This window comes from Ictalurus furcatus, chromosome 18, assembly GCF_023375685.1.
Source record: "Ictalurus furcatus strain D&B chromosome 18, Billie_1.0, whole genome shotgun sequence".
Lineage (NCBI taxonomy): Eukaryota > Metazoa > Chordata > Actinopteri > Siluriformes > Ictaluridae > Ictalurus > Ictalurus furcatus.
Window position 1 is genome coordinate 23,553,497 of NC_071272.1, and position 25,011 is coordinate 23,578,507.

At 39.9% G+C, this 25,011-nt stretch overlaps 1 protein-coding gene and 1 long non-coding RNA gene across 2 annotated transcripts; one reads left to right on the plus strand and one right to left on the minus strand.

Annotated features, from left to right (window-relative positions):
- Positions 1–31: 31 nt before the first annotated feature.
- On the plus strand, positions 32–3,170 carry LOC128621971 (uncharacterized). Its single transcript, XR_008388339.1, has 3 exons — positions 32–601; positions 1,901–1,994; positions 2,661–3,170. It is a non-coding gene; the product is annotated as an uncharacterized LOC128621971 (long non-coding RNA).
- A 7,597-nt stretch (positions 3,171–10,767) lies between these two features.
- heatr6 (HEAT repeat containing 6) lies at positions 10,768–23,760 on the minus strand. Its single transcript, XM_053649202.1, has 20 exons — positions 23,330–23,760; positions 22,016–22,123; positions 21,637–21,777; positions 21,403–21,518; positions 20,184–20,298; positions 19,986–20,087; positions 18,332–18,475; positions 17,904–18,202; positions 16,811–16,988; positions 16,499–16,705; positions 16,180–16,279; positions 15,523–15,812; positions 15,295–15,417; positions 14,788–14,877; positions 14,564–14,698; positions 13,815–13,937; positions 13,546–13,670; positions 13,345–13,441; positions 12,852–13,056; positions 10,768–12,303 (listed from the first exon to the last, which is right to left on the minus strand). Exons 1-20 carry the CDS (start codon positions 23,597–23,599, stop codon positions 11,687–11,689), a joined length of 3,585 nt encoding a protein of 1,194 aa, XP_053505177.1. The 5' UTR covers positions 23,600–23,760; the 3' UTR covers positions 10,768–11,686.
- Between the last annotated feature and the right edge of the window lie 1,251 nt (positions 23,761–25,011).

The following is a 25,011-nucleotide window of genomic DNA, read 5'->3' on the forward strand; positions in this document are numbered from 1 at the left end:
AAATCCGGCAAATGGGGGAACAAATCTGGAATGTGATGTTCGACAAGGACGTATGGTTGTGATGGACAGGTGTCCACAAATTTTTGGCCATATAGTGTATATTAGGGAAATCAGTTTGATCAGAAATATATATATATATATAAAAGGCCTTATCCCTGACCAGGTGAACTATCATGAGTATGTGTTGTTGTTTTTTAAATTGAGACAGCGAAGCACTTCTGTAAGTCGCTCTGGATAAACACATCTGCCCAATGCCATAAATGCAAAATGTAATCGTAAAGCAACATTGGCACAATTGTACCATAATCCATATAATACTTTAATAAGAGGCATACTGTATATTCAATAATGACCTGAGCTCAGGTTACTGTCCGTGTGTATGCTCTCCTCGTGTCTGCATGGATTTCCACCAGGTTCTCTGGTTTCCTCCGACCTCCTCATAACATAGCAGTAACCGGATTGGCTACGATAAATTGCTCCTAGACGTGACCGTCGTGCAAGGTGTCCTGAGATGAACTGCCAGCCCAGTTCCTGGGATAGATGCCAGATCCACTGCGACCCTGACTTGGATAAAACGGCTACCGGAAGTGAACGAGACGGAGTGAGTACAAAAAGCTAATAAAACGCCAAACTTGTGATCATACGCGTTCAATTAATGATTTGTGTTCATGAATCTATACCGAAGGGGTCAGTAGATATTTTTTCTTTTACACTTAAAGAAGTTCCTGACTGCAAAAAGGCTGAGACCCCCCCTGATCAAGATGACGTCTTTTTTTTTTTTTTTTTTGCAGTAAGAAGAAAATGTTGAATAAAACAAATATAACACTATAGTACTGAAATGTAAAAAATACATTTTGATACATACCTTTAAATGTAAAAAATTTGTAATAATAACAACAGTTATACAACTACTACAAATAATAATAATAAGAAGAAGAAGAAGAAGAAAAAATAGAAGAACAAGAAGTGAAATAGTAAAATTACTCACATTGAGAAACACGTTTGAATTCTACTTTCTTTATTTAGTCATTGTTTTTAATCAACATTATTTCTCTCTGGATATAGCATTTCCAGTATGTTTTACATACATGTATAAACCTAACAGATAAAAATAACACAAGCCTACTGTATATTACTCGTGAAATTAAATAGGTAATAAAATAAGGAAGCAGAGTAAAAATATTACTAATAGCCAAATGATTTAGGTTGTAAACAGCAACAATAACAACAACAACAACACCTACCTAAGCTTAGCGCTTTAGTGAATGTGAAAGTTCAGTTTACAAACTGCAGGTACAGTCTGTTCAGATTCAATCGTCTGTAGCCCACACACATTCGTGGTTAAGAATTGGTTACACATTTGTATTATTATACAAAATAAAATAATATCCTTAGGACTTAAATCAATCATGATACCAAAAAAAAAAATAAATAAATAAATCCAATATTTAGGCTAATTAATCTGCCACGGTTTTAGACAATAAATGACCAAATCCTTACAGAGACCCGAAATCATCTGTTACTCAGAAACATTCCCTGAATAAATGTTCAATTCTATTTTGATTTAGTAATAAGTTAGCGATCCACTATTAGCAACACAAGCTGCAGAGTAATGATTATTAGACCACATCTCATCCCGCACAGCATGAGATTAAATCTCTTTTTTGCTTTTTAATGATGTCGCAAACACAGCTGAATATTTTCTGCTGACATTCAAACAGAAGTGTCATTTGGACTCTTTTAGATTCATCACTTACTGACACGGATATATCGCCGTGAGAGAGCGGTTCAGACTGCTCGTCTTACCTTTCTCACATATTCTGGCAGCGAGAGGTTGATGCTCAATGATTAACAGTAGTTAATACCAAACTGAACAAAATTACATATTTTTTTTTTCCAGGATGTGAAACTAAGCTCACTGCGAAAGGACCAGCGGAGCGTAACAGTGCCGGATAAATGATTTGTTAAGGTTCTTTTTCCTTCAGGTACATGAGGTAAATAAAATGGCATAATGGCAAAATCCTATGCGTGTGTCCCTAAACAAATCTTCCTGTCTAAGCTATAATAGATATACTGAGCAAAAGTTAGATTAGCGTTAACTTCGGTTCACTTAATGCATAATCTGGCAGGATGAGGCTCTACTGGTAATTCATTCATGATGGTTGAGACATAATTGGCCAGAAATATTTAACTTAATCGAAAAGGGTGCCACACTTCTCTCTTATTTTACACACACCTACCCATGCTATTGTATCCACTATTTTAATCAATACTTTATCTTTTTTGGTACATTACACATAAACTTGGCAGTACCATTCCCATAAGGCCTAACGCCAATCTTAACTATTTTATCTTCTGTATTTGAACAAAGATTTGCACTTTTGTACATATAATATATATATGTCCTCTCTAGTTAGTATGCACTGTCTTTAACATTTATTGTCCTGAATTTGTATTTTCTTGCGTATTTTTATCCTGTATACTCATTGTCATGTGTGTTGACTGTTCTGTGCATTTATTGCTCTGTTTATTTATTGTTCTGTTTATTTATGATTGTGTATTTATTGTCTTAAGTATTAAATGTCCTGAGTCTCTTTTTTTTCTATGAAGTAATTCCATCCATCCACCCATCCATCTTCTATACCGCTTATCCTTCTCAGGGTCACGGGGAACCTGGAGTCTATCCCAGGGAGCATCGGGCACAAGGCGGGGTACACCCTGGACGGGGTGCCAGTCCATCGCAGGGCGCAATCACATACACACTCACACACCCATTCATACACTACGGACACTTTGGACACGCCGATCAGCCTACCATGCATGTGTTTGGACTGGGGGAGGAAACCGGAGTACCCGGAGGAAACCCCCGCAGCACGGGGAGAACGTGCAAACTCCGCACACACAGGGCCACGGTGGGAATCGAACCCCCGACCCTGGAGGTGTGAGGCGAACGTGCTAACCACTAACATATTTTTGGAGACATATCATTTGACACCATTATGTGACCTGATCAAATAAAAGCAGCTCTTGGTTGTGAGCTCTGACTTTTGTACTTTGCTGTGTATACTTTATTATTCATCAGTCATCATATAGTAAAGAATAACTGAATAATCAACAACAACAACAACAATTACCTTGTAGATTTACAGTATTTTACTGGCAGCAGAGTTCCAGGGAGTTACTGTGGATAACATTTGCAGCATTCGCAGTGCAATGTTTGTTTACAGAAATCTGATATTGGTCTGTACATTTAAGTAAGACAGAACAATCTAATGCTTCAGATCTTTTACTGCCAAAATTTCAACAATCCTAAAAAAAAAAAAAAAGAATCTGATAAAAATGTGTTTATCATCATTTCATCTCAGCTCACATGAAAAATAAATATAAGATAATAACTTGCACAACAAGAGCTTGTTAAATTAAAAATCAAGTTAAAGCTAAAAGGAATAAAACACTTTGTTTATATATATATATATATATATATATATATATATATATATATATATATATATATATATAAATTATCATGCTAGCTAGCAGAAATTAGTTACCTAGCTAGGCTAAGTTAGTTAGCATCACCTTGCTTCATCTCTAGTCCAAACCTTGCACTTATCTTGTGTTGATAAAATAATAGAAAACGCTATGTTGGTGTTGTTGTTGTTGTTGTGGCTTTTATGAAAACTTGACAAAAGAATGATAAAATATTAGAAGAAAATTAGCCTCCAATTAGCTAGCTGCCTTTTCTGCTGCTTCAGTTTTAAAAACAAAGCAACTCGGTTTTACAGTAAAGTGAACGATGCTGTATATTGCAATGTATTATTATAATACAGACACAGCAGTAGATATTCAGTATAATCTCCCAATGCCAGAACTATTTTCCCAGAATACAGTACCAGGCAGACTAGAGTACTGTAACTATAAAACATGCTTAAACTATCGTGCTGTTTAGAATAAAGAATTGTATTGTAGAAATGGCAGAAATTCTTTACAGTGTAATGGACACACATCGGCCAATTACACTGTCTCTTCGACAAACCAATAAAAATTCCTGTCGCAAAGCACCAGGCGTGAAACTATCGGTAGTGTAGTTATGTATCACGCATGCATTGTTTATCCAAGCGCAATGACACTGAGCAACACTGTTATACTAAAATGTGATGACAGTGTGCTATGCTTTTATGGCATAGTAAAGACCAGAAGGATAGCTCAACAATTATGACTAACAATGTGAGATTTCGCGGTTCCTGCTCTGGGTTGGGGAAGGAACTATAAAAGAAAAGACCATAAAGGAAAGAGAGGAATTATTTGAGTCATTTCACGTGAACAGACACCGTGTCAGTATGCCGTTCTGGAAAGAGTACAAAAAAACACACTGACGTGAAAAGTAAAAGCAGCAATCAAGAAAACGACTCAAGTAAGACTAAATAAGTCATCTGGAGTAATTCCTTTGCAAATTATTATTATTTTTTTTCTTCAATTGATACAACTAATCTCAAAACGTTCCATTTGTGAGGATGTTAGCTAATCGAGTGAGCTATGCCGCAGTCAACAACACCTCCATTATCAACAGTAAATGAAGAAGATGTAGATAAAAACATGTACAAATTAACATTAGCTAGCTAGCTAAGGAAACACACATGCAACTGAAACCAGAAATTTATCTAGCCAAACTAAATAACTAGCCAAATGCTGTTGTGGTTTCAGTTGCATGTGTGTTTCCTTAGCTAGGTAGCTAATGTTAGTTTGTAACGGAGCTTGTATGGTAGCACTACTTGTATTGTTCTCTGCTAGATAATATCGCTTTGCTTGTACTTTTCTCATTTGTTAGTCGCCTTGGATAAAAGCGTCTGCTAAGTGAATAAATGTCAATGTAAATGTACATGTTTTTAGCTGCATAGTTAGCTACAGGATGTAGCAGGGATGCCCCTTACACATAATCCTATAGGCTGTAGCAGCACTTAGATATATAGTATTTAACACATTGAAGTGACATCTCAAGTTTATTGCAGAATTTTGATATCGTAAAGCATTAAAAGATCCGGCTAGCTAGTCTAGCTCACTCACTCACGCAGCTGGCTAGCTCACGGCTTGCCTGCGCATTTCAGTACGGGTTGGATGTTTAGCTGTGAAACCTCAAATCCTCAGGATTTGGCGGATCACTATCATGTAGGTCCATTAGCTGATCAATTGGGTCAGGTGATCGCTCATTTGTCTCCACTGTCTCAGAAACTGTTTTGTTTTGATTGGAAATTGACTCACAAATAGTGAAGTTGAATGTTCTATTTTCAAAAGCTTAAGTAATAGTCAAAGTACTAGGATTTAGTTATACACAACACACACACACACACACACACACACACAAAAAAAACACTGTTACAGTGATCATGTAATGAGAGTACATGGCGTTGGTTAGTTTCCACCATTCTACCATCAGTATGTTGTGGTAGATGTTTGTACCGTATACATGTAATTTCCAAGAGAACTTTATTTATTCTGCGGTAGTTTAAAGGGAGTTGATTTTACTTTCCATTTCACACAAACGCTTCCTCTCACCATCTTGTCTTCTTCTCATTGCCCTCAGTTTCTCCCCTGTGAGAAGGTTCTTACTATAGGCATTTCCATTTGGCTAAACAGTAACTCAGGTTAATTGACTGTTTCATAAGTAATGCACTTCACCAAATAGGTATGTCATGTAAGCGCCCTGACTGTTTTTTGTTATTTATTCATACAGTATGTCATAGCTGATGGCTTTGTCCACATTTGAAGTATTCTGACAAGCTGTTCTGATCATTTTGGTTTTAATTCTCAGTTTATAACGTTTAAACGTTTGCTAGAGTGTCGTTAGCCATTTTAAGATCTGTGACTTTAAAGTGACAACAATGTATGCGCTAGTCATGTATGGGCCACTGCTTACACGGTATCAGTGCACATCAAGTCTTTTCTTAAACATGGAAACAATGTCTGCCGACTCACCCTCCCACGGGGATAGGAGGATGGGGATGATTGCCCAGGGACATGCCTGATTCAGCGTTCCCTTCATCCCTCCCCCCCATCGTTACAGGCGTATGGACTCTGCCCCCCTGCTGCTCTCTCTGAACCTCACGCTTGCCTGATCCGTCCTTCAGCCCGATCACACGTTTTCCCTTCATCTTCCTCTCCTCGATGCTCATCACCCTGCTTTTCTCTTTCACACCTCAGTGAACGTGAGTTCTCAGAGGACAGAGTTCCAGCGCACTGCCTTTAACACTGTAAGAGCTGAACCTGCCAAAACAACAAGTGTCTGAGTAGTTTTTATACGCCCTTCTGCCAAAAAAAAAATTCCCCCCACAACAGTTCTGTAATCTTCACAACTTCCTTGTTGCCTACTGAGCCTGCAAGTCTAAGTTTATTGCTGCTTTGCTATCAGCAGAGATTTCAGGCATTGTTTTCCTTCTTGCAGTCCAGAATCTCATTACACAGAAACTAAAGAAGCGAACTCATGGCCTCTTTAAAAAAACAAAACAAAACACACATACGGTGGAGTTCAAAGTCTGGGACTACACTGAAAATCTGGGAAATATTCAAATATATCAGACACGACGACACTTTGATGGACATAAATTTCAGATTTTTATGAATTTTCTTAAAGATTGCGAATAATATGATTGCTAATGAAAAAACTGTATTCGTTTCGAAAAGAAGCATGTGAGAAGCATTATTTAGGAAGGCCGAAAAAAGAGTGATCAATATTTCAATGGAATTTAAAATGTATAGAGTTATAAAGATTAACAAGGCTGATAGATAGAGTACTGGATAGTGGGTCTCTGCTACACCGGCTCATATAGACAAGCTGCTGTTACTGTAATCTGAAAATGAACAATAATTCCATGTATAGTTGTAGCAGCGCTCAGTAAGCACTTCATTTTATTTTAAGTCTGTTATGCAGCGTATTTGTGTTCAGGCTTTTCCACCAACCACAAGACAATACAGTGCTCTTGATTTGTTTTGTTTGTTTATTTGTTTGTTTGTTTGTTTGTTTGTATAGGAAAACATGCTCAGACTCTTATAGCGACTTATTGAACTCTTAAATGCTCCAAAGTAATAAACTGTAACAGTCACCTGACACTACACAGGACATGTATGAATAATACGTTGCCTATTTATATGTTAGTAAGATGTTAATTTAAATGATGAATTCATGCTCAGTAATTTTGTTGGTCATTTTCAGATAACAGATACGGATATACAGTTATAGCGTAATAAAAGGACATAATGAATAAAGCTTAATGCAGTATATAATGGACGTACTGTGTAGGTATCTAATATGAAGACTGTAACTAATCCCTAAATACAGTTACTGTATAACTGTAAATTACTGTAATGATAATAATAATAATAATAATAATACCACCACTACTACTACTCCTAATAATATTATTAATAATAATACCACCACCACTACTACGACTACTACTACTACTAATAATAATATTAATAATAATACCACCACTACTACTAAATATAATAAAAATATTAATAATAATACCACTACTACCACTACTACTACTAATAATAATACCACCACTACTACTACTAATAGTAATATTAATAATATTAATAATAATATCACCACTACTACTAAATATAATAATATTAATAATAATAATATCACAACAACTACTACTACTACTAATAATAATATTAATAATAATAATAATAACTACTACTACTACTAATAATAATAATACCACTACTACTAATAATAATAATAATATTAATAATAATAATACCACAACTACTACTACTACTAATAATAATAAATACTACTACTAATAATAATATTAATAATAATAACTACTACTACTAAATATAATAATATTAATAATAATAACTACTACTACTACTACTAAATATAATAATATTAATAATAATAACTACTACTACTAAATATAATAATATTAATAATAATAACTACTACTACTACTACTAAATATAATAATATTAATAATAATAACTACTACTACTACTACTACTACTAATAATAATAATAATAATAATAATAATAATAATACCACTACTACTAAATATAATATTAATAATAATAATATCACAACAACTACTACTACTACTAATAATAATAATATTAATAATAATAATAATAACTACTACTACTACTAATAATAATAATACCACTACTACTACTACTAATAATAATAATAATATTAATAATAATAATAATACCACAACTACTACTACTACTAATAATAATAAATACTACTACTAATAATAATATTAATAATAATAACTACTACTACTAAATATAATAATATTAATAATAATAACTACTACTACTACTACTAAATATAATAATATTAATAATAATAATACCACAACTACTACTACTAATAATAATAATAATAAATACTACTACTAATAATATTAATAATAATAACTAGTACTACTAAATATAATATTAATAATAATAACTACTACTACTACTACTAAGAATAATAATACCACTACTACTAATAATATTAATAATATTAATAATAATAATAATAATACCACCACTACTACAAAATATAATAATATTAATAATAATACCACTACTACTAATAATAATAAATACTACTACTACTACTACTAATAAATACTACTACTACTAATAATAATAATTACTAATAATAATAAATACTACTACTAATAATAATAAATAAATACTACTACTACTACTAATAATAATAAATACTACTACTACTAATACTAATAAATACTACTACTACTAATAATAATAATTACTAATAATAATAAATACTACTACTAATAATAATAAATAAATACTACTACTACTACTAATAATAATAATAATGAGTCATCAGTGCTGTAATTCTCAAACTACTCCATTTAAAATCATGCAGAAGCTTAAGACGTATTTTATTTGATCACAAAGTGCTAAGAGAAATCTTTTTTTGTTGTTCATTTGCTTGTTTTATTACTCTTATTGAAAGCAACACTATCATTTTGTTTGATGGAATGAAATGAACAACTCTGCAGGCTGTGTGCTCTGAGACATACAGCTCCTAAAACTCCCTCCAACACAGCTGAATGTATTTCATTTTTAAATACCATGAACATGAATTGTGTACAAATTTTAGTAAAACAAACAAACAAACAAACAAACAACTCCTCATATGAAATAACACTACGCATCCTGTTTGATTCCATTTTTAAACTGTATTAATATACATGCTTCACTGAAATGGTACCACATGCATATTGCTAACACACTTAATTGCTGTCAAGTAATTATTCATTTATAGCTCATTTTTTGCCGTACATTATAACATTTTTGTCTTGTATTAATTGGACAACATTGTGACAGTGTTTTTTATTTTATTTTTTTGTTTTTTTTAATACCTGATTAATAAAAGCTCTGACTTTTGGACTTTACCGTATATTATTCATCTGGCATCAGATGGTAAAGAATAAATGAATCAACAAGAAAGGCAGTCTCTTATAGTAAAGAAACAGCAACTAAGCATTTTCCCCACTATAGCAGTCGTTAAAAGTTTAATTAATACATACATCTTTCTTACATTTTGCATTGGAAAATTAAACAGTATTCTGGACACACAATAAGATCTTTACAATACGGTTTTTCTGAATGGATTGGTGTCTCAGATCCAAAAATCAAAGCAACACAGATAACGATATTTCTCAATTTTGTTTCGTTGGAAATCTAAAAATGAATATAAGAACACGTTTTAACAGATAGAGTAAGAGGAATGTGTCAGAGAGGTGTCCAAATATTAAACCTGGGAGTTTGGAGGCTGTTCTAAAAACTGAACGGTTTCTATGGGGACATGCAAACGCTGAAAAGATCATTTGGATGCATTCATTATTAATATTTTCAATACTTAAGAATCCACCATGTGACCATTTGTGTTACTCGGGATAATGAAGGAATATGAGTTTAATCAATTGCATGAAATGTCCAGCTTTTCGCAAGAAACTTCTTTGCCTTCTTAATTAATTTTGTCTTAATAGAAGGCAAACTTTTGCACCGTTGAAAATCTTAAAAATGAAGGAAAATGTCTTAATGATATTGCTGTTTAAATATATTTAAGAACATCATTAAGGATATGTTAATATAAAAATACATAACTGTAGTTTGTGTGTGTGTGTGTGTGTGTGTGTGTGTGTGTGTGTGGGTGTGAATATATTATGGTGTTTTCACAGAGACTAAAATCCAGCCCCGTATAGACCTGTTGTCAACAAAAAAAATCCACAAAAAGGAACTTTTTGTTTACCGTTTTGCCGAATGGAGTGACGCATAGCGCCGGAACTTTACTGCAACTTCTGTTTCTCCAGCTCAGTTCTAGCTTTAACCGGAATGAGCTTTTCATCCATGTTGAGTTTTCCATTATATGCGGTGCATAACAAAAAATAATAATAATAATAATAATAAAAAGAATAAAATAATTAAAAAAAAAAAACACAATGTGATCTGAATAAACTAAGAAATGTTAAAACGTCTTCACAGATACAGTTTGTAATGCTAATAAATAAGACAAACGTAAGATACACGGAATACTTAAAACCATTAAATATTAATACCTATTGTTAAATGGTGAGAGGTAAACAATTTATTCAGTTTATCTTTAATTTCTCATGATAAAACGTTTTGTAATGAAATGACTTAAGCTTGAAAACTCACAGCTCTACATCGCCCTCTGGTGTTCGCGTCATGTTGCACATCTCAGATACACAAATACAAAAACACGAACCTAACTTTTAAAAAAAAACTTTATTGTTTCTTGCCGGGGATTTAATAGTACGTGTCAATCAGGTATTGAGACAAGCCAAAATGCTTGGGTGTATTTAGGGTAAGCTGTTTACAGTGTATCCTCGCATTTCCATCTGAGGTTTACGGTCACGATACGAAAACACCGATTGGAAAAAACTGAGCAGGAAATTAAAAACATCAGAGTTCAGGCTGCTGGATGAAATCGTCTGTGATTTACAGTGTCGGACTTGGCGTGTGCGATTGAATACGCTTGAAGAAGAAACACCTGTGCACCTGCTCGTTTATGCAATTATCCAATCAGCCGGTCATCATGTGGAGGCAGTGTGATGCATTAAATCACGCAGATACAGGGCAAAACATTCAGATCCAACATCAGGATGAGGGGAAAAATGTGACCCCGGTGACCTTGACCGTGGCATGGTTGCTGGTACCAGACTGACTGGTTTAAGTCTTTCAGAAACTCCTGATCTCCTGGGATTTTCACACCCACAACAGTCTCTACAGTTCACAAAGAAAACTACAGGCTCTGCGGTTTGAATTGAGAATGGCCATTCTCACTGGTTCGAGCTCAACCGTGGTGAGCAGAAAAGCATCTGAAGCTACAGAAACTGAAACCGGACAACTGAAGATCGGGAAAAATGTAGTGCAGATATTTTTCCAGTCACGTGATTGGCTGATTGGATAACTGCATGAATGAGTGGTCGGCTGTACCGGTGTTCCTAATAAAGTGAACGGCGAATGTAAATAAAGCTGTAAAATATATATCCTAAACATCTTAATTTATCTTTAAAGCGAGTTTCATTACGATTCTGCATTCATGAATGGCAAATACACCAAAGCAGCAATATGTTTCAATTCCTATCGCTGTAACGTCTACATGATCGCGTCTGATAACAGCTTCTACGGCGAGTTATCGCTCGTCTGCGTCATATCCATTCCATCTGACACCTTCATCCCTTTGCAGGCCTTCAGAACATCCTCCAGGAATCTAATCAGCATGTCAAGATCAGACCTGCTTCCAGCTTGAATATCCCCTTCCAGCTCCTTCAGTCTGATCAGGGTCTGATCCAGCAGCTTAGGTCTGTCTGTAGGCTCCGTCTGGCGTCCTGCGTCTTCTCCGGCAATGATCTCGCGGCCAGAAACGGAAGAAGCGTCGGTGAGGTGATGAACCAGGAAGCCGTGCAGCGCGGGTCTCGACTGGCCGCTCAGCGACGCTCCGATGGCTGGCAGATCTCCGGTTTGGCACAGGGACAGGAGGTGAAGGAGAGTGTGGCAGAGCTCGGAACGCAAGCTGGCGCAGTAGCGGTATTCGAGAAAATCCTGGGTTTCTTCACTATGCTCGAGAGCTCGGGCCGAGGCTCGCCACACTTCAGCGAACTGATGCTCGTCTCCATAGCAATCCCGTTTAGCGGGGACGGAGAGAGCGGCGGCGGATTTGATGCGGACTTTGAAGTTCTTGCAGGACGTGACGATGGACGAGAGAGCAGAGTAGGCCTCTGTAGACCAGCTGGCAGTGCCTGAGGAAATCGTGATGAGAACAGAGATTACTGTAAGCTGAATATCTGAAATGTTTTCGTTTTCCGTTCCTGGTCTCACACTCTGTCAGCGGAGTCTGTTCACATACACACACTGCTTTTTCTCCCCAAAGTGTTTCGCGGGAAAAAAAAAATGCACTACTTAACCTTACTGCGTGTGACAGAAATTTGGGCTCATTTGCATGAAGGGTGTGAATAATTCGGACTCTACAGTCTGAGTCTGGGATTCATTAGCAACAAGTACGAAGAGGCAGTGCTCCTTTCACGCTTTCCCACTGACAGTTCCGCAAAGTTCGATCCTGAAGACGTAAACGGGCAAAACGTGCACTACAACTCAAATCCTCATAGGCTGGGGCTTAACTTCGGAATCGAATCACGTTTCGGTCAGAAGACGTACAGCTGATGTAAAAAAAAAAATAAAATAAAAAAAGTCTACACACCCCTGTTAGAATTGTAGGCTTTTGTAATGTATTACTCAAACGCAGCACAGTATTCGTGGATTTTCTAAACATACGTGTCTGGACACTCACCCAGAGGCAAGGCAGGGTTTTGGAAAGCGTTGCCCAGAGCGTAGCAGGCATTCCAGCGCACCTTCATGGTAGCATCTCCTCTGGCTGTGTCTATAAGAGCCCTCATGGCCTGATCAAGAGGCTGCACAAATGCTGGCTTACTCAGGTGCACTGGTTGCAGGAAGTGCAGCAGATTCCCCAGAGATCGCACTGCGTTACTCTTTACCTACAAAATAATAACACCACCATTACAAAAAAAAAATTTGTTTAAAAAAATTAAATAAATAAAAATGTAAAAAATGGATGTTAATGGATATAATGCTGCTCCGCTGGATGTTTGAAGTATTGGATATTTTTTCTCTAACCAAACCCTGATTGATTTTCTAGAACGTTGTCCCGGACTTAGACCTGTTCCTTGGTATTCAGGATTCTTTTTTTTGTACAGCCATGTTCTCTCTAAACAAACTCCACCCCTTCTGATGGCGGCAAAAAAAAATGCTCTACGTATATATACCCTGTCCTTGTCACCGGATGCTTGGGTGGCAGATCTGAGCATCTTTAGAAGCAGCATGTCAGAGAGCTCCGCTTGAAAATCCAGTCCAACAGACTCCCTGAATACATGAAGAAAAAAAAAAAAAGACAGACCTTACAGACGTCAAAACCGGTTGACTAAATCAAATGATACCAAAAGTATGCAAATGTATTAGTCTCCTACATGTTGACGATGAGTGTGTCGGTGAGGTTGCCTAGCGACCAGGCAGCCTTGGCACGGACGTTGGGTGAACGATCGTCCAGGACTGTGAGGACGGCGTTAGCCGTGTCCGCCACAAACATCACGTCCTGAGAATCAGAGAAGAGTGCCAGATGAAGAGCCAGATCTGTACTCACAGCAGGGATCGGAGAGCTTTTCACGTTTCTCTCTAATCCCTAACTGACTGGAGTGAAGAGGAGGAAGGTTTCGGTGTTGCGATGAACACATCGTACCTCTCGGAGACAGGGGAAGAGAATGTAGACACCGAGAGCCCTCACCGCTGCCGCCTTCACCAAGGAGTTCTCGCTATACGTCAGCCCGAGCAATATCGTGATGCACAGAACCTGAGTCTTGTCCTTCAGAAACACACACACACACACACACACACACACACACACACAGAGCGTAGCACATAACACATAGCAGGTTTTTTTTGTGATCGTTGTGGCCAAAAAAAAAAAAACGCTCGATTTTGCTGCGGCTTTTTTAATATCTCCAAAATTTGCAGCGCAACTTGCGGAGTTTTTCGTGCTTCGTTTTTGCGTAAAACTACTTGAACTGGCGACGTTGCAAACGCACGAAACTGTTTTGCACGGTGACGTTTGCTGGTAAATGAGACCTTTCGGCGGTACTCGTGTCGAAAAACCTGTGATCGTTTATTTAAAAAAATTGCAAACTTCTCCGAATACAGCGCCGTTTGCTCGGTTTTGCGTTCGTTAATTTATGCGTTCGCAAAATCCTGGAGGGACTGCCTGACAGATATAACATAGGGGCAGTGGTGGCTCAGTGGTTAAAGGCTCTGGGTTACTGATCAGAAGGTCAGGAGAAGGTCAAGCCCCAGCACTGCCAAGCTATCACTGTTGGGCCCTTGGGTAAGGCCCTTAACCCTCAACTGCTCAGTTGTATGAGATAAATGAGATAAATGTAAGTCGCTCTGGATAAGCGCGTCTACCAAAAAATGCCATGAATATAAGACACTCACCGGAAGCTGGTTGAAGGCCTGTGGTAAGATGGAGGACAGCGTGTCGCATGCACTAGTCTGTAACGTCGGGTGTTGCTCGTTCTGTAAGGCTCCGATCAACGGACCGGTCAGAACCTCAGACCAGAACTGTACCACCTGTACCAAACATCCACCACACTCATTAACACTAACATTATGACTCCTTTTTTTTTTTTCTTTCCTAGACAGTTCCTGTGCTAACTTACCTGGCTCACTGGTACAGGACTGACACTCTCCGAGGTGGTGGGATCAGCTCTGTACTGCTGGATGATTCCTGTGCCCAGTTCCTCCAACAGCTACAAAAACACACGAGAAATTTGAGCTTTATGAGCCGGAGTGAGAAAGGGATCGACGAGGAGCGAGAGAGAACGGTGGAGAAATACACAGACTGTTATGAGTGATGGAGATTCACGTTGTACCAATATGAAGCCAAATTAAAACTCGTTATCTTTACACACAGGTCTTATCCGGGGTGTATTTCCGGCTCGCCTCGTTACGGTGTTCCCGGGATTGGCTCCGGATCGAGTACGTACTGCTGAAGATGAACGAACGAACGAATGAAGGAATTTTTGCACTCTGCGCAGGACTCCATTAAAAAATTCTTTTTTAAATGTTATTAGGTCATATCTAGCTCCGGTCACTTGGAAGGGTGCGGGAAGAATTTGCGGTCGATTTGCATCAGTGATCAGACAGACCGAGAGAGAGAGCGTCACCTTCGCTCCATGTAACTGCACAGACGGGTCCTGTTCTCGGAGACAGCGAGCACTGAGCTGACCCAACTCCAGCAGAGACGCCTGAGCCAGACAGAAGTAGCCCTTCACCAGATGTGCCAGGACCTGAGGAACACACATACACACACACACAAAAAAAAAACAATAAACACCCTAAACTCCAAATCCACTCAACCCTGTCTTCTATAATCGTCCCTGTTCACGCCTCACCTGAAGTGCCTCGAGCCGGACCGGTGAAGGCTCCAGTGAGCCAGAGGTCGCTCCTCCTGTGTCACTGTCGGAGCAGGAATCCTCTCTCGGCTGAGTCACCAGAGCCACGCACACCTGCAGCAACCAGCACGGAGCCTCCTCTGCCCCCTTAATGTCTGCAGAAGTGTTAGCATCTCTCTCTCTGCTTCCAGAGGAAGACTGTTTCAGGAGGAGCTGCACTTCAGGCAGCGGGGCCTGAGAGGAGAGGATCGCTCCCAGCAGGGTGAGGCTGGACACCCGAACGTTCACATCTGCACAGTGACATCACGAGACTCATAAAGTATCTCCACCAAAGCAATGTCGGCAGTGTTATTATTTATATTGCGTTGTTCTTGTTTGTTTGTTTTTTTAACTATGCTGGAAGATTAATGTAACACTTAAGTCTGGTATCATAAAAAGCATTGTTCTCATTGACGTTTCACGTAGCTCTTATTTAAGTGGCAGCTTGTCTAGAGCATATGATTACAACTGAACATGTAAACATAAACACTCTTCAGATGCGTCTTTAAACACATCAGATGATTCATTATGTGACCTTTTGTTTCTGTGTTTTATAGCGTGATGATACTTGTGTTGCTCTCTACACACCGTGTGAGTGGGTGAGCGCGGCTGACTCACCTCTGTGCCGGATATACGGGCGAATCTGTTTCCACAGAGGGCTGAGCAAACCCGGTCTTAAGCGTCTGTAGGGTACGTTGGACACCAAGTGGGCAAGGCACTGGGACACACCACACATCGCTTTATATACTACTCGACTCGCGCCAAAAAAAGACGCATTTGAACTGTAATTCATTTTTTTAAAAAAACCATATACACTACTGATGGTGTTCTTAAGCTTTATTGCTCGATCGCTAGAGCTAGACTTGTTTTTTTTTTTTTGTTGCTAAAATTTGACATGCATCCAGATCTCACGCTCCCGCTATTCACGTGATGTTACCTTTATGACCTGCGTGAGGGTCTGACAGGAAGACTCGGCTAGTAGTGCGAGCAGAAGGCAGCGATGCAGCTCCCTCAAGCTGGCAGCCAGCGTGGCTGAGAACGGAGTGAAGGCTTGCCGGGGTGCGCCGGTGTCCTCGGCTGCCGAGAGAAACTGCCGAGAACCTTCTAGAAGTGCGGAGAGAACCTGCAGCGACGCCGCTCTCACCTGTGGAACCACAGAGCTGGATGAGCGGTCAGTTTCCTTATATGCTTTCGTCTTCTACAAAATAAACTCCGAATTAGCTCCAAGTTGCTTAGCGTGCCGCGCTACCTTAGGGGACGGGTCTTTAAGAGCAATGGTGACCAGGGTGAGCGAAGGACGACTTCCGATGCCTGGAGCGTCAGGGATGAAGGAGGACCAGTATCCGTACAAAGCCCTCTTTTCCACACATTTCACCACGGCCAGGAAACAGTGCAGAGCGCTCTGTCGCACTCGAGCTAGGTACAGCCTACACGACAAAGAGAACATCGACAAAATCGTTTTATAGAACTATCATACAACGACACGAATAATAGCGTTTCTGTAAAGATTTAAAAGAGCAGCTTGTAATTCTTTGACAACTTTAAAGACCAGTGCAACTACAAATTCAATCGTCGCTAACGGTTACTATGACGCTCTGCGTGTTTGCGAAACACTGATTGACACTATCTGACTATTATCATTCACTATAACAAATAAGCTTTTTTTTAATCCTTCTTCCTCCTGTCAATTTTATTATTTTGGCTTCACGAAGCCAACATTCTGTTCTACTGCTTGAGCTTATTATTATTATTATTATTATTATTATTATTATTCTGAGAACCAAAATGTCTAAACTCTACTCCTACTAGAGCTTCCAAAACTCTCCTCCCTCTCACTCTGACAACAGAGACTCCCACTACATCTATCTGTCCATCAAGGCCTCTCACTCTCTCCATCCATCTCTCCATCAGTCTACCGGTAGCACACACACACACTCTCTCTCTCTCTCTCTCTCTCCGTATTTCTTTCTATCAATCTACCTGTATCACTCGCTCACGTCTTTCTACCAGTAGCTGTCTGTCTCTCTGTCTGTCTGCCTTTCTTTCTATCTTTCATCTTCAAGCTTATGAAACAGACCGACTTGGGCAAGCCAACATCAAAGTTTGTCATGATGAACTTTACCTATCCCTAACCCTAACTCTTATGTGACGCGATGAGATCATGTAAGTAAAAATGCTAGAGATGGTTAACTATATTACTGATTGTTTGATGATTTAGTGATGCCGTTTGCACAGTGCTACAAACATAGCTTATTGTGCTACACATCCCTCATTCACTATTAAAATCGTTAGGGACAGCTTTATTTATTTATTTATTTTTAACTGGTTCGATTGGCACAAACCTGAGTTTGGACGCCATTCCTCCTTCAGGATCGGAGAACTCCGAGTCAGAGCTCCCTTTCTTCCAGGAGGGGTAGAGTTGAGGGCCTGAACCTGGCTGGAGAGGCAGATTAAACTCGGTAGGCGTTTGAGGCCGGACGATCTGGAGCTCCCCTCGTCCTGGTCCTCCACTCGCTCCGTTCCTGACAGGCCTCGAACTCGGCTCCTCGTCCTCACCTTCCTCTGCTCCGTCATCCGTCTTCCCTTCTGCTCTAGCTTTCTTCCCTTTCCCGCGAGACTTCCGCTTTTTATTCTGTTGGGTCTGGACAGGGTGAAGCGTAAAGACTGTCTCTGGTTCCCATTTTCCAGGCAGCGGTTTTAAAGCCAAGCAATAAATTACACCACAGTAACCTTTAGATAAAAAAAAAAAAAAAAAAGGTCTCCAACATACCGCAGGTGTTTTCTTCTGAGCTGGCACGTCCTGCGCAGGTTCGGCTTCGGTTACAGGAACGGCGTCGTACTGAGGGAGAGGCGCCGGGTACAGAACCTCGGGCATCTCTACAGTTATCCCTGGCAATCCATGAAACATGAATTTCTAACCGAGAAATAAATTCAGGGTTATCTACGACCTTCGGCTAAAACGCATACATTACATTATTCTCAAAAACGAACATCTTAGCAATGTCCGTTCGTACTAGCGTTTTAAAAAGCCGACGAGCGATGAAAGGGATAGTTCAGAAACACATAAAATGTCGTTCATAATCAGCTAAGTGGTGTCACGTACTGTACGTGGTGTCTGTTGTTCACACCGTGTCTTTTGTTGCATGCTCAAATCATCACACACTCGCCTCAACGCTGCTTTCACCGTTATGTAAGGTTATGTAATCTCACACAGACTCGCTGATGTGCTTCCTCTGTATTCCGACACTTATCCATGAACATGGCCATGAACGCTGCAGAGCTAAAAATAAATCACAGCAGGTAACCTGACGCCAGAATCCGTTTCTTCCTCAATACATAGGCCAATGCAAGCATCAGATTCAGGTAGAGCAGGTTTAAAGTTTGCGTAAACGTTGGTTTAAAATAAATAAATAAATAAATAAATAAATACAAGTTTAATGTGTTTAAATTTGTGGGAATGTTAGGATGATAATACTCTACCAATTTCATTTAAACACACACATATTACGCTATTTTAATGGCGCTGTTCATGTTAAAATGCTGTTGCTTAACGAAGAAATGTCCTTTGAGTCGAACGTGATGATTTAGGCATGCTGGGAATTTAGGATACAGGAAGGATCAGTTGTGGAAACGTCATTTTCGGCCAGAACCGTCGCTTTAAGAACGCTAGGTTACTTCCAGCTGTCTTGTTTGAAGTCTAATACATCTAATCTAAAGCACACAAAAGGTGCTAAAGAAATAATTCGATAATTATATAAACGCAGCCCCCTCCGAAAGTATTGGAACAGCAAGGCCGGTTCTATCGCTTTCGCTATACATTGAAGACATTTGGGTTTGAGCTCAAAAGATGGATACGAGACGACAGACCAGAGTTCCAGCTTTCCTTTCCGGATATTTACATCTAGACGTGTTAAGCAACTTAAAACGTGGCACGTCTGGTGGCAGAGCACCCAATCTGTAGGTGAGCAAAAGTATAGGAACGGATCGTCTTAAACGTATAAGCGAAAGCAATAGGATCGCCTCGCTGTTCCAATACTTTCAGAGGGGATTGTAAGTCCTTTGAAACATTTTGTGTATCACATCCACAGTTTATTTACTTTACAGCTCTGCCCCTGTGGCCCCATTTAACAGCTCGCATCTACCAACAAAACGTCGCCTGCAAAATAAAACACACGACACGTTCGGCTCGATTCAAAACCGACTAAACACCGCACGTGTGAAAGAATGCCGTTTCACTCCAGTATATCTTGCTTACTGTTTGATTTCCCATCAGAAACAGGAGGACAGACAGCCAATCAGAGAGGGCACCTTCAAGATTCGTAAGCTTGTGGCCAAAATGTATCAGGATGCTCCACGAGCCACATGAGAAGAGTCTAATACTAAGACTGATTGTTTAATACATCTATCAGTTCGTATTGTGTTACCTTAAGTACAGCTAACAGCGAGCCCAGGTCCTGATCAGGACTGGCCTTCCATTTCCCCCAATTCAGGAAATACTGCATCCCCTTTAGAGCACTTTGCAACAACTGTGGTGGGGGGGGGATAAAAACAGAGTGAAAACTCACCAGGAACAAAAATGGTTTTAAACAGAGTTAAACAAAATCTTGAAGGAAATCACTGACCGTACAGAAGACAAGATCTTCCACGCCGGGCGGCTTTCGTGACTGAAGAGTCTGCAGGAAAATTCTGTAACACGCTCCTTTGTACGGTTCTTCCAAAAAGGGATTACCAGGAACACTGCCATAGACATTTACATTTATTCATTTAATATACAGACACACAAGTAATTATGTCTCATTATTACTGTTAAACAGAATTTCAATTATCCGCACATTTTAGCCAAGCTCCAGAAATGACCAGCGGGTCGACCGTGTTCTAGACGGGGCTTATCTCTTAATCATTTCACTCGGATAGTCCGGTCTAGAGGTCGACCGACTGATCGGTTTTGCAGAATAATTGCTGGAACTGTCGGTTATGGGCAAAAATCCACAGCAATGGTTTTTCCCAGTTGCGTTATATGGTACGAGAGCGGCCTCTAGAGGCGAAATAAAAACTATCACTGACAACTTTTGTTGTGTTATTTGAAGTGTTTTTTGGATATCTCTAGTTTTATTTGTTATTTGGAGTGTTCAGATTGGATGTATATCTTTTATTTACTTTAATATTTTTTAATAGTTCATATATATTCAAAAAGTATAGTTTTTATGGTACAGTCAGCACTATTTATTTTTGTAATAAAGTTTAGCAAAATTTTACCTTGAGTGTTATGCTTCTGTTGATTAATCGGTTATCGGCAGATACGACACAACTTCAGTTATCGGTATCTGTAAAATCTACGACCGGTCGACCGCTAGTCTGGAGCAAGAGGATTATACATTTGAAAACTAGAAGGATTTTAAAATCAATTCTAAAGGTTACTGAAGTGATATAAAGGCTTGTGTAATATGATCCCTTTTCCTAGTGTGTTCAAATTCTAGACAAATTTAAGACTTAAGACTTGGGTAAACCAGATACCCAGTCGACATACAGTCACGTATAAGCCGTTAGGTCGATTGAAGGTCAAAGGTGATATTGTGAAGGTGAAAGTAATCTGGTTTGCTCACTAGATTCTTTAAGCGTTCAGAGACAGAGCCTATAATGTGCATTCTCTACAACTTATTCCCAGTAGCATGAATTCCGCCGGGCGCAAAAATAAAGACAATGAGCAGACCCAGAACCGAGCCCTGAGGGACACCACATGATAAATACATTCTGACATATCTATGTAGTCATTTTATTAGGAATAGACACATATTTGTCATTTTTGCTTTTGTATAAGTCTCTGAACTTGATGTAACTAACCAGATGCAAAGGTTGGCCATGCAGTGTACAGCAGAGCGTCGGAGCTCGACGTCACTCTGACCCGGGTCACCATACTTCACAAGAATACCATTCCGCCCAAGAAGATCTGGAAGGTGCTGAAGGAATAAGAGCAAGCTAAGCTATCAGGTCACTCCGACCGAAAAAAAAAACTCAACCAAGAATAACGTCCATATAGAGACTCAAAGATTCAAAGACTGATTGAATACCCCTTACCCGTTGACACTTGGCTCCATTGGCGTACAGTACCGAGGAGAGCGCGAGCAGGACCTCTGGGTGTGTCCATGTGCTGCACGTGTGCACAGCGCGTATACAGTATGACACGAGAGCATCCAACGCCTGCTCGTCCACAATAACCTACGAACAAGCAACGTCCAAGTCTTCACAAAAAAATGGATGAACTAAATATCAATGTTTATTCATCGGGCACAAGACAGGAATTTGCAACACTGGAAAACGGAGAACCCAGAGGACACATGGAGAACATACGAAACTCCACAGAGACAGTAACGCGAGCTCAGGATCCCTGTGATCCGGCAACGCTTCCCACCGCGCCACCCACAGCGACGTTCGTCTCTTTGCAACCGTGACGTACCTGTAGCTGGTTCAGAAGCTGGTGAATCAACTGGCACAGTTTGACAACGAGGTGTTCTTGGCTGTGAGGCACCAACCGGCTCGCGTGCACAAGCAGCGCGCACACATCCTGCAAAGGACAAAAAGAGTGAACGCTTTACTGTCAGCGATTTGGCGAACAGGTCGCTATTTTAGAGACTTAACATGACTCAACAGTGTCCGGTGTGTGGTGTGAACGCGTGTCTGACGTCCTCAGGTACTCATGTTCACCTCGATGTCATTTCCAGATGCAAACGACTTTGGGAAATAAACTCGGTATTTTACAGAGTGACAAACACACGAACAGACCAGCTGGGTAGACAGCTCTAGACCTGGTGTGAAATCATGGCTGGACACAGAGGCCTGTCGCCGGTTCACCGGTTTCCCTTCCTTGGACCTTTTTTGGTAGGTACGAACCGCGGCGTCCCCGGGAACACCCCACATGACCTGGCGTTTTGGAAATACTCCGACCATCACAATTTGACCCTCGTCAAATTCACTCAGATCCTTACGCTTGCCCATTTTTCCTGCCTCCAACACGTCAAATGACTCTTCACTTACCGCCTAATACATCCCAGCCCTCGACAGGATCACAGATGTTATTCACGTCACCCTTCAATAGCGTTAATCTTATGACGGACCGGTGTTTGTATGAAACGTCCCTATAAACGGACAGACTGTTCAACCGCATACGTTTTTTCACCGAAAACAATTTAATGTATTATCTGTGCCATAAAATGACAATAAGCAGCACCATAAGATGGACGATTCCTTAATACTAAGACTTTGTTCTTTTGAATATGAAATCTGTTCCATTGAGGAAAAACTATGCCAAGGTTTCTCTGTTGTACAATCCAGTAACGCGACTTCAGATTTCAGTACGTAGGCAAAATAAACGGTATATTCTTGCACCTTATATCACACGATTGCTTTAATATAAAGTCAGTTCGCTCTCATTGTCATGAAAAGGTGAAAGCAATCTTCAGAAAAAAATCATTTCACAAAGATATTGTGAAATACTATTCCGTATTTGGAGACTGAAATCAAGAGGGATCTGAGGCTGGCATAAAGCAAAAGGTTTAACCAAAATGAGTAACTGATGTTAATATTCAGTACTGTGATATATTATTATTATTATTATTATTATTATTATTATTATTATATAACGTGACACGTGTGCAGTGTGGATCCAGGTTGAGGCCCTGTTGCGAGTATGTATTGTAGTTAGTTAGCCGTGTTCTTTAAGAGAAAGAGGAAAAAACAGAGTATAAAGTAAGTGAGTGAAATGTTGAAGTACTTGTGGTCGTGTGTTCTCATGTGTGAAGCTGCTGCTGTAGTTTTCGGAGATCAGCTGGTCGAACAGCAGGTTCAGTTCGGTTTTAAAGCCCGGGCTGTCAGAGGGTCGCAGAGCTATTAGTTTGCTGAAGCAGCGACTGAACTGAACTTCCGCGGGCAGTAAAGTGCTCCGTGCCGCTTGAGTGGAAAAAGATACGGGCTGAAATCCAGGTAAATCTCGCTCACAAGATACACACGAGCTCGAATCGAATGAAGTTACCCCGGCCGCCATCTTGAAAGGGCCAAAATAGAGGCGCTGCTATGGTAACTACGGTTCAGTGCCGGTGTCAACCGGAAGTGTGACATTTTTAACGTAAAAGTCTGTTATGTATAATTCGTACCCTGGTGTTACGAAAGTTTAACACTTTACCCTATTGTATTTTGTAATTTATTTATTTTTTAAAAAAATGATTTTACTGGATATTTTCCACTATGCATATCCATACACTATCTAGCCAAAAGCTTGTGGCAGTGGTGGCTTGAAGGTTAAGGCTCTGGGTTACAGCTCGGGAGTTCAAGCCCCAGCGCTGCAATTACTGGGCCCTTGAGCAAGGCCCTTAACCTTCCCTGCTCCAGAGTAACCTCTTAACATGCTGGGATATGCAAAGAAAAAAGAATTTCACTGTTCTATAATGTATATGTGACCAATAAAGATTCATTATTATTGTGGGCACTTCACAATCACACCAATATGTGTTCGTTGAACGTGCCGTTACAACCTCTCACTCTTCTGGCAAGGATTTCCACTAGATTTTGGGCGTGGCTGTGGGGATTTGAGTTCATTCAGGCACTGATGTTAGGTGAGGAGATCTGAGGCATGATGTCGGCGCTCCAGTTCATGCCAAAAGTGTTCAGTTGGGTTGAGGTCAGGGCTCTGTGTAGGACACTCGAGTTCTTCTAAACGAAACTTGGCAAACCATGTCCTCAAGGAGCTCACTTTGTGCACAGGGGCATTGTCATGTTGGAGCAGGTTTGGGCTTTTTAGTTCCAAATGGAAATTGTAATGCTACAGCATGTAAAGACACTCTGTACTCTATACTGTGTGTGTGTTTACAACGTTGTGGCGACAGTTCGGAGAAGAACTATATATGGGCATGACAGTCCGGTGTCAATAAACTATCGATTTTTTGCACTATAGTGTATTTAATTCATTAATCATTAGCAGCCACTGTATCCTGGTCAGCGCTGTAGTGGATCCTGAGAACAACCGGGTGTGAGGCAGGAATGCACCTGGAATGGGACACCATCTCAGGGCACCATGTATACGTACATTCACACACTCATTGAGACCTAGGGGCGATTTAGCTTAGCCGATCCTCATACTAGCATGCTGTTGGGAGGTGTGAAGAAACCAGAGAACCCAGAGGAAACCCACACAGACGCAAAGAGAACAAGCAGAGAAACTCCACACAGACAGTAACCCTGAACTCCGGAGCGAATCCTGGATATGCGTGGGTTTCCTCCTACCTCCCCCCCAAAAACATACATGCAGGTGTATTATCTACACGAAATTGTCCCTAGGTTTTAATAACTGTGTGTCCTTGGTGCCAGGTGGTGAACTGGTATACCATTCAGGGTGTATTCCTACCTCATGCCGTCGTCCTGGGATAGGCTCCAAATTTACCACAACCCTGACCAGGATAG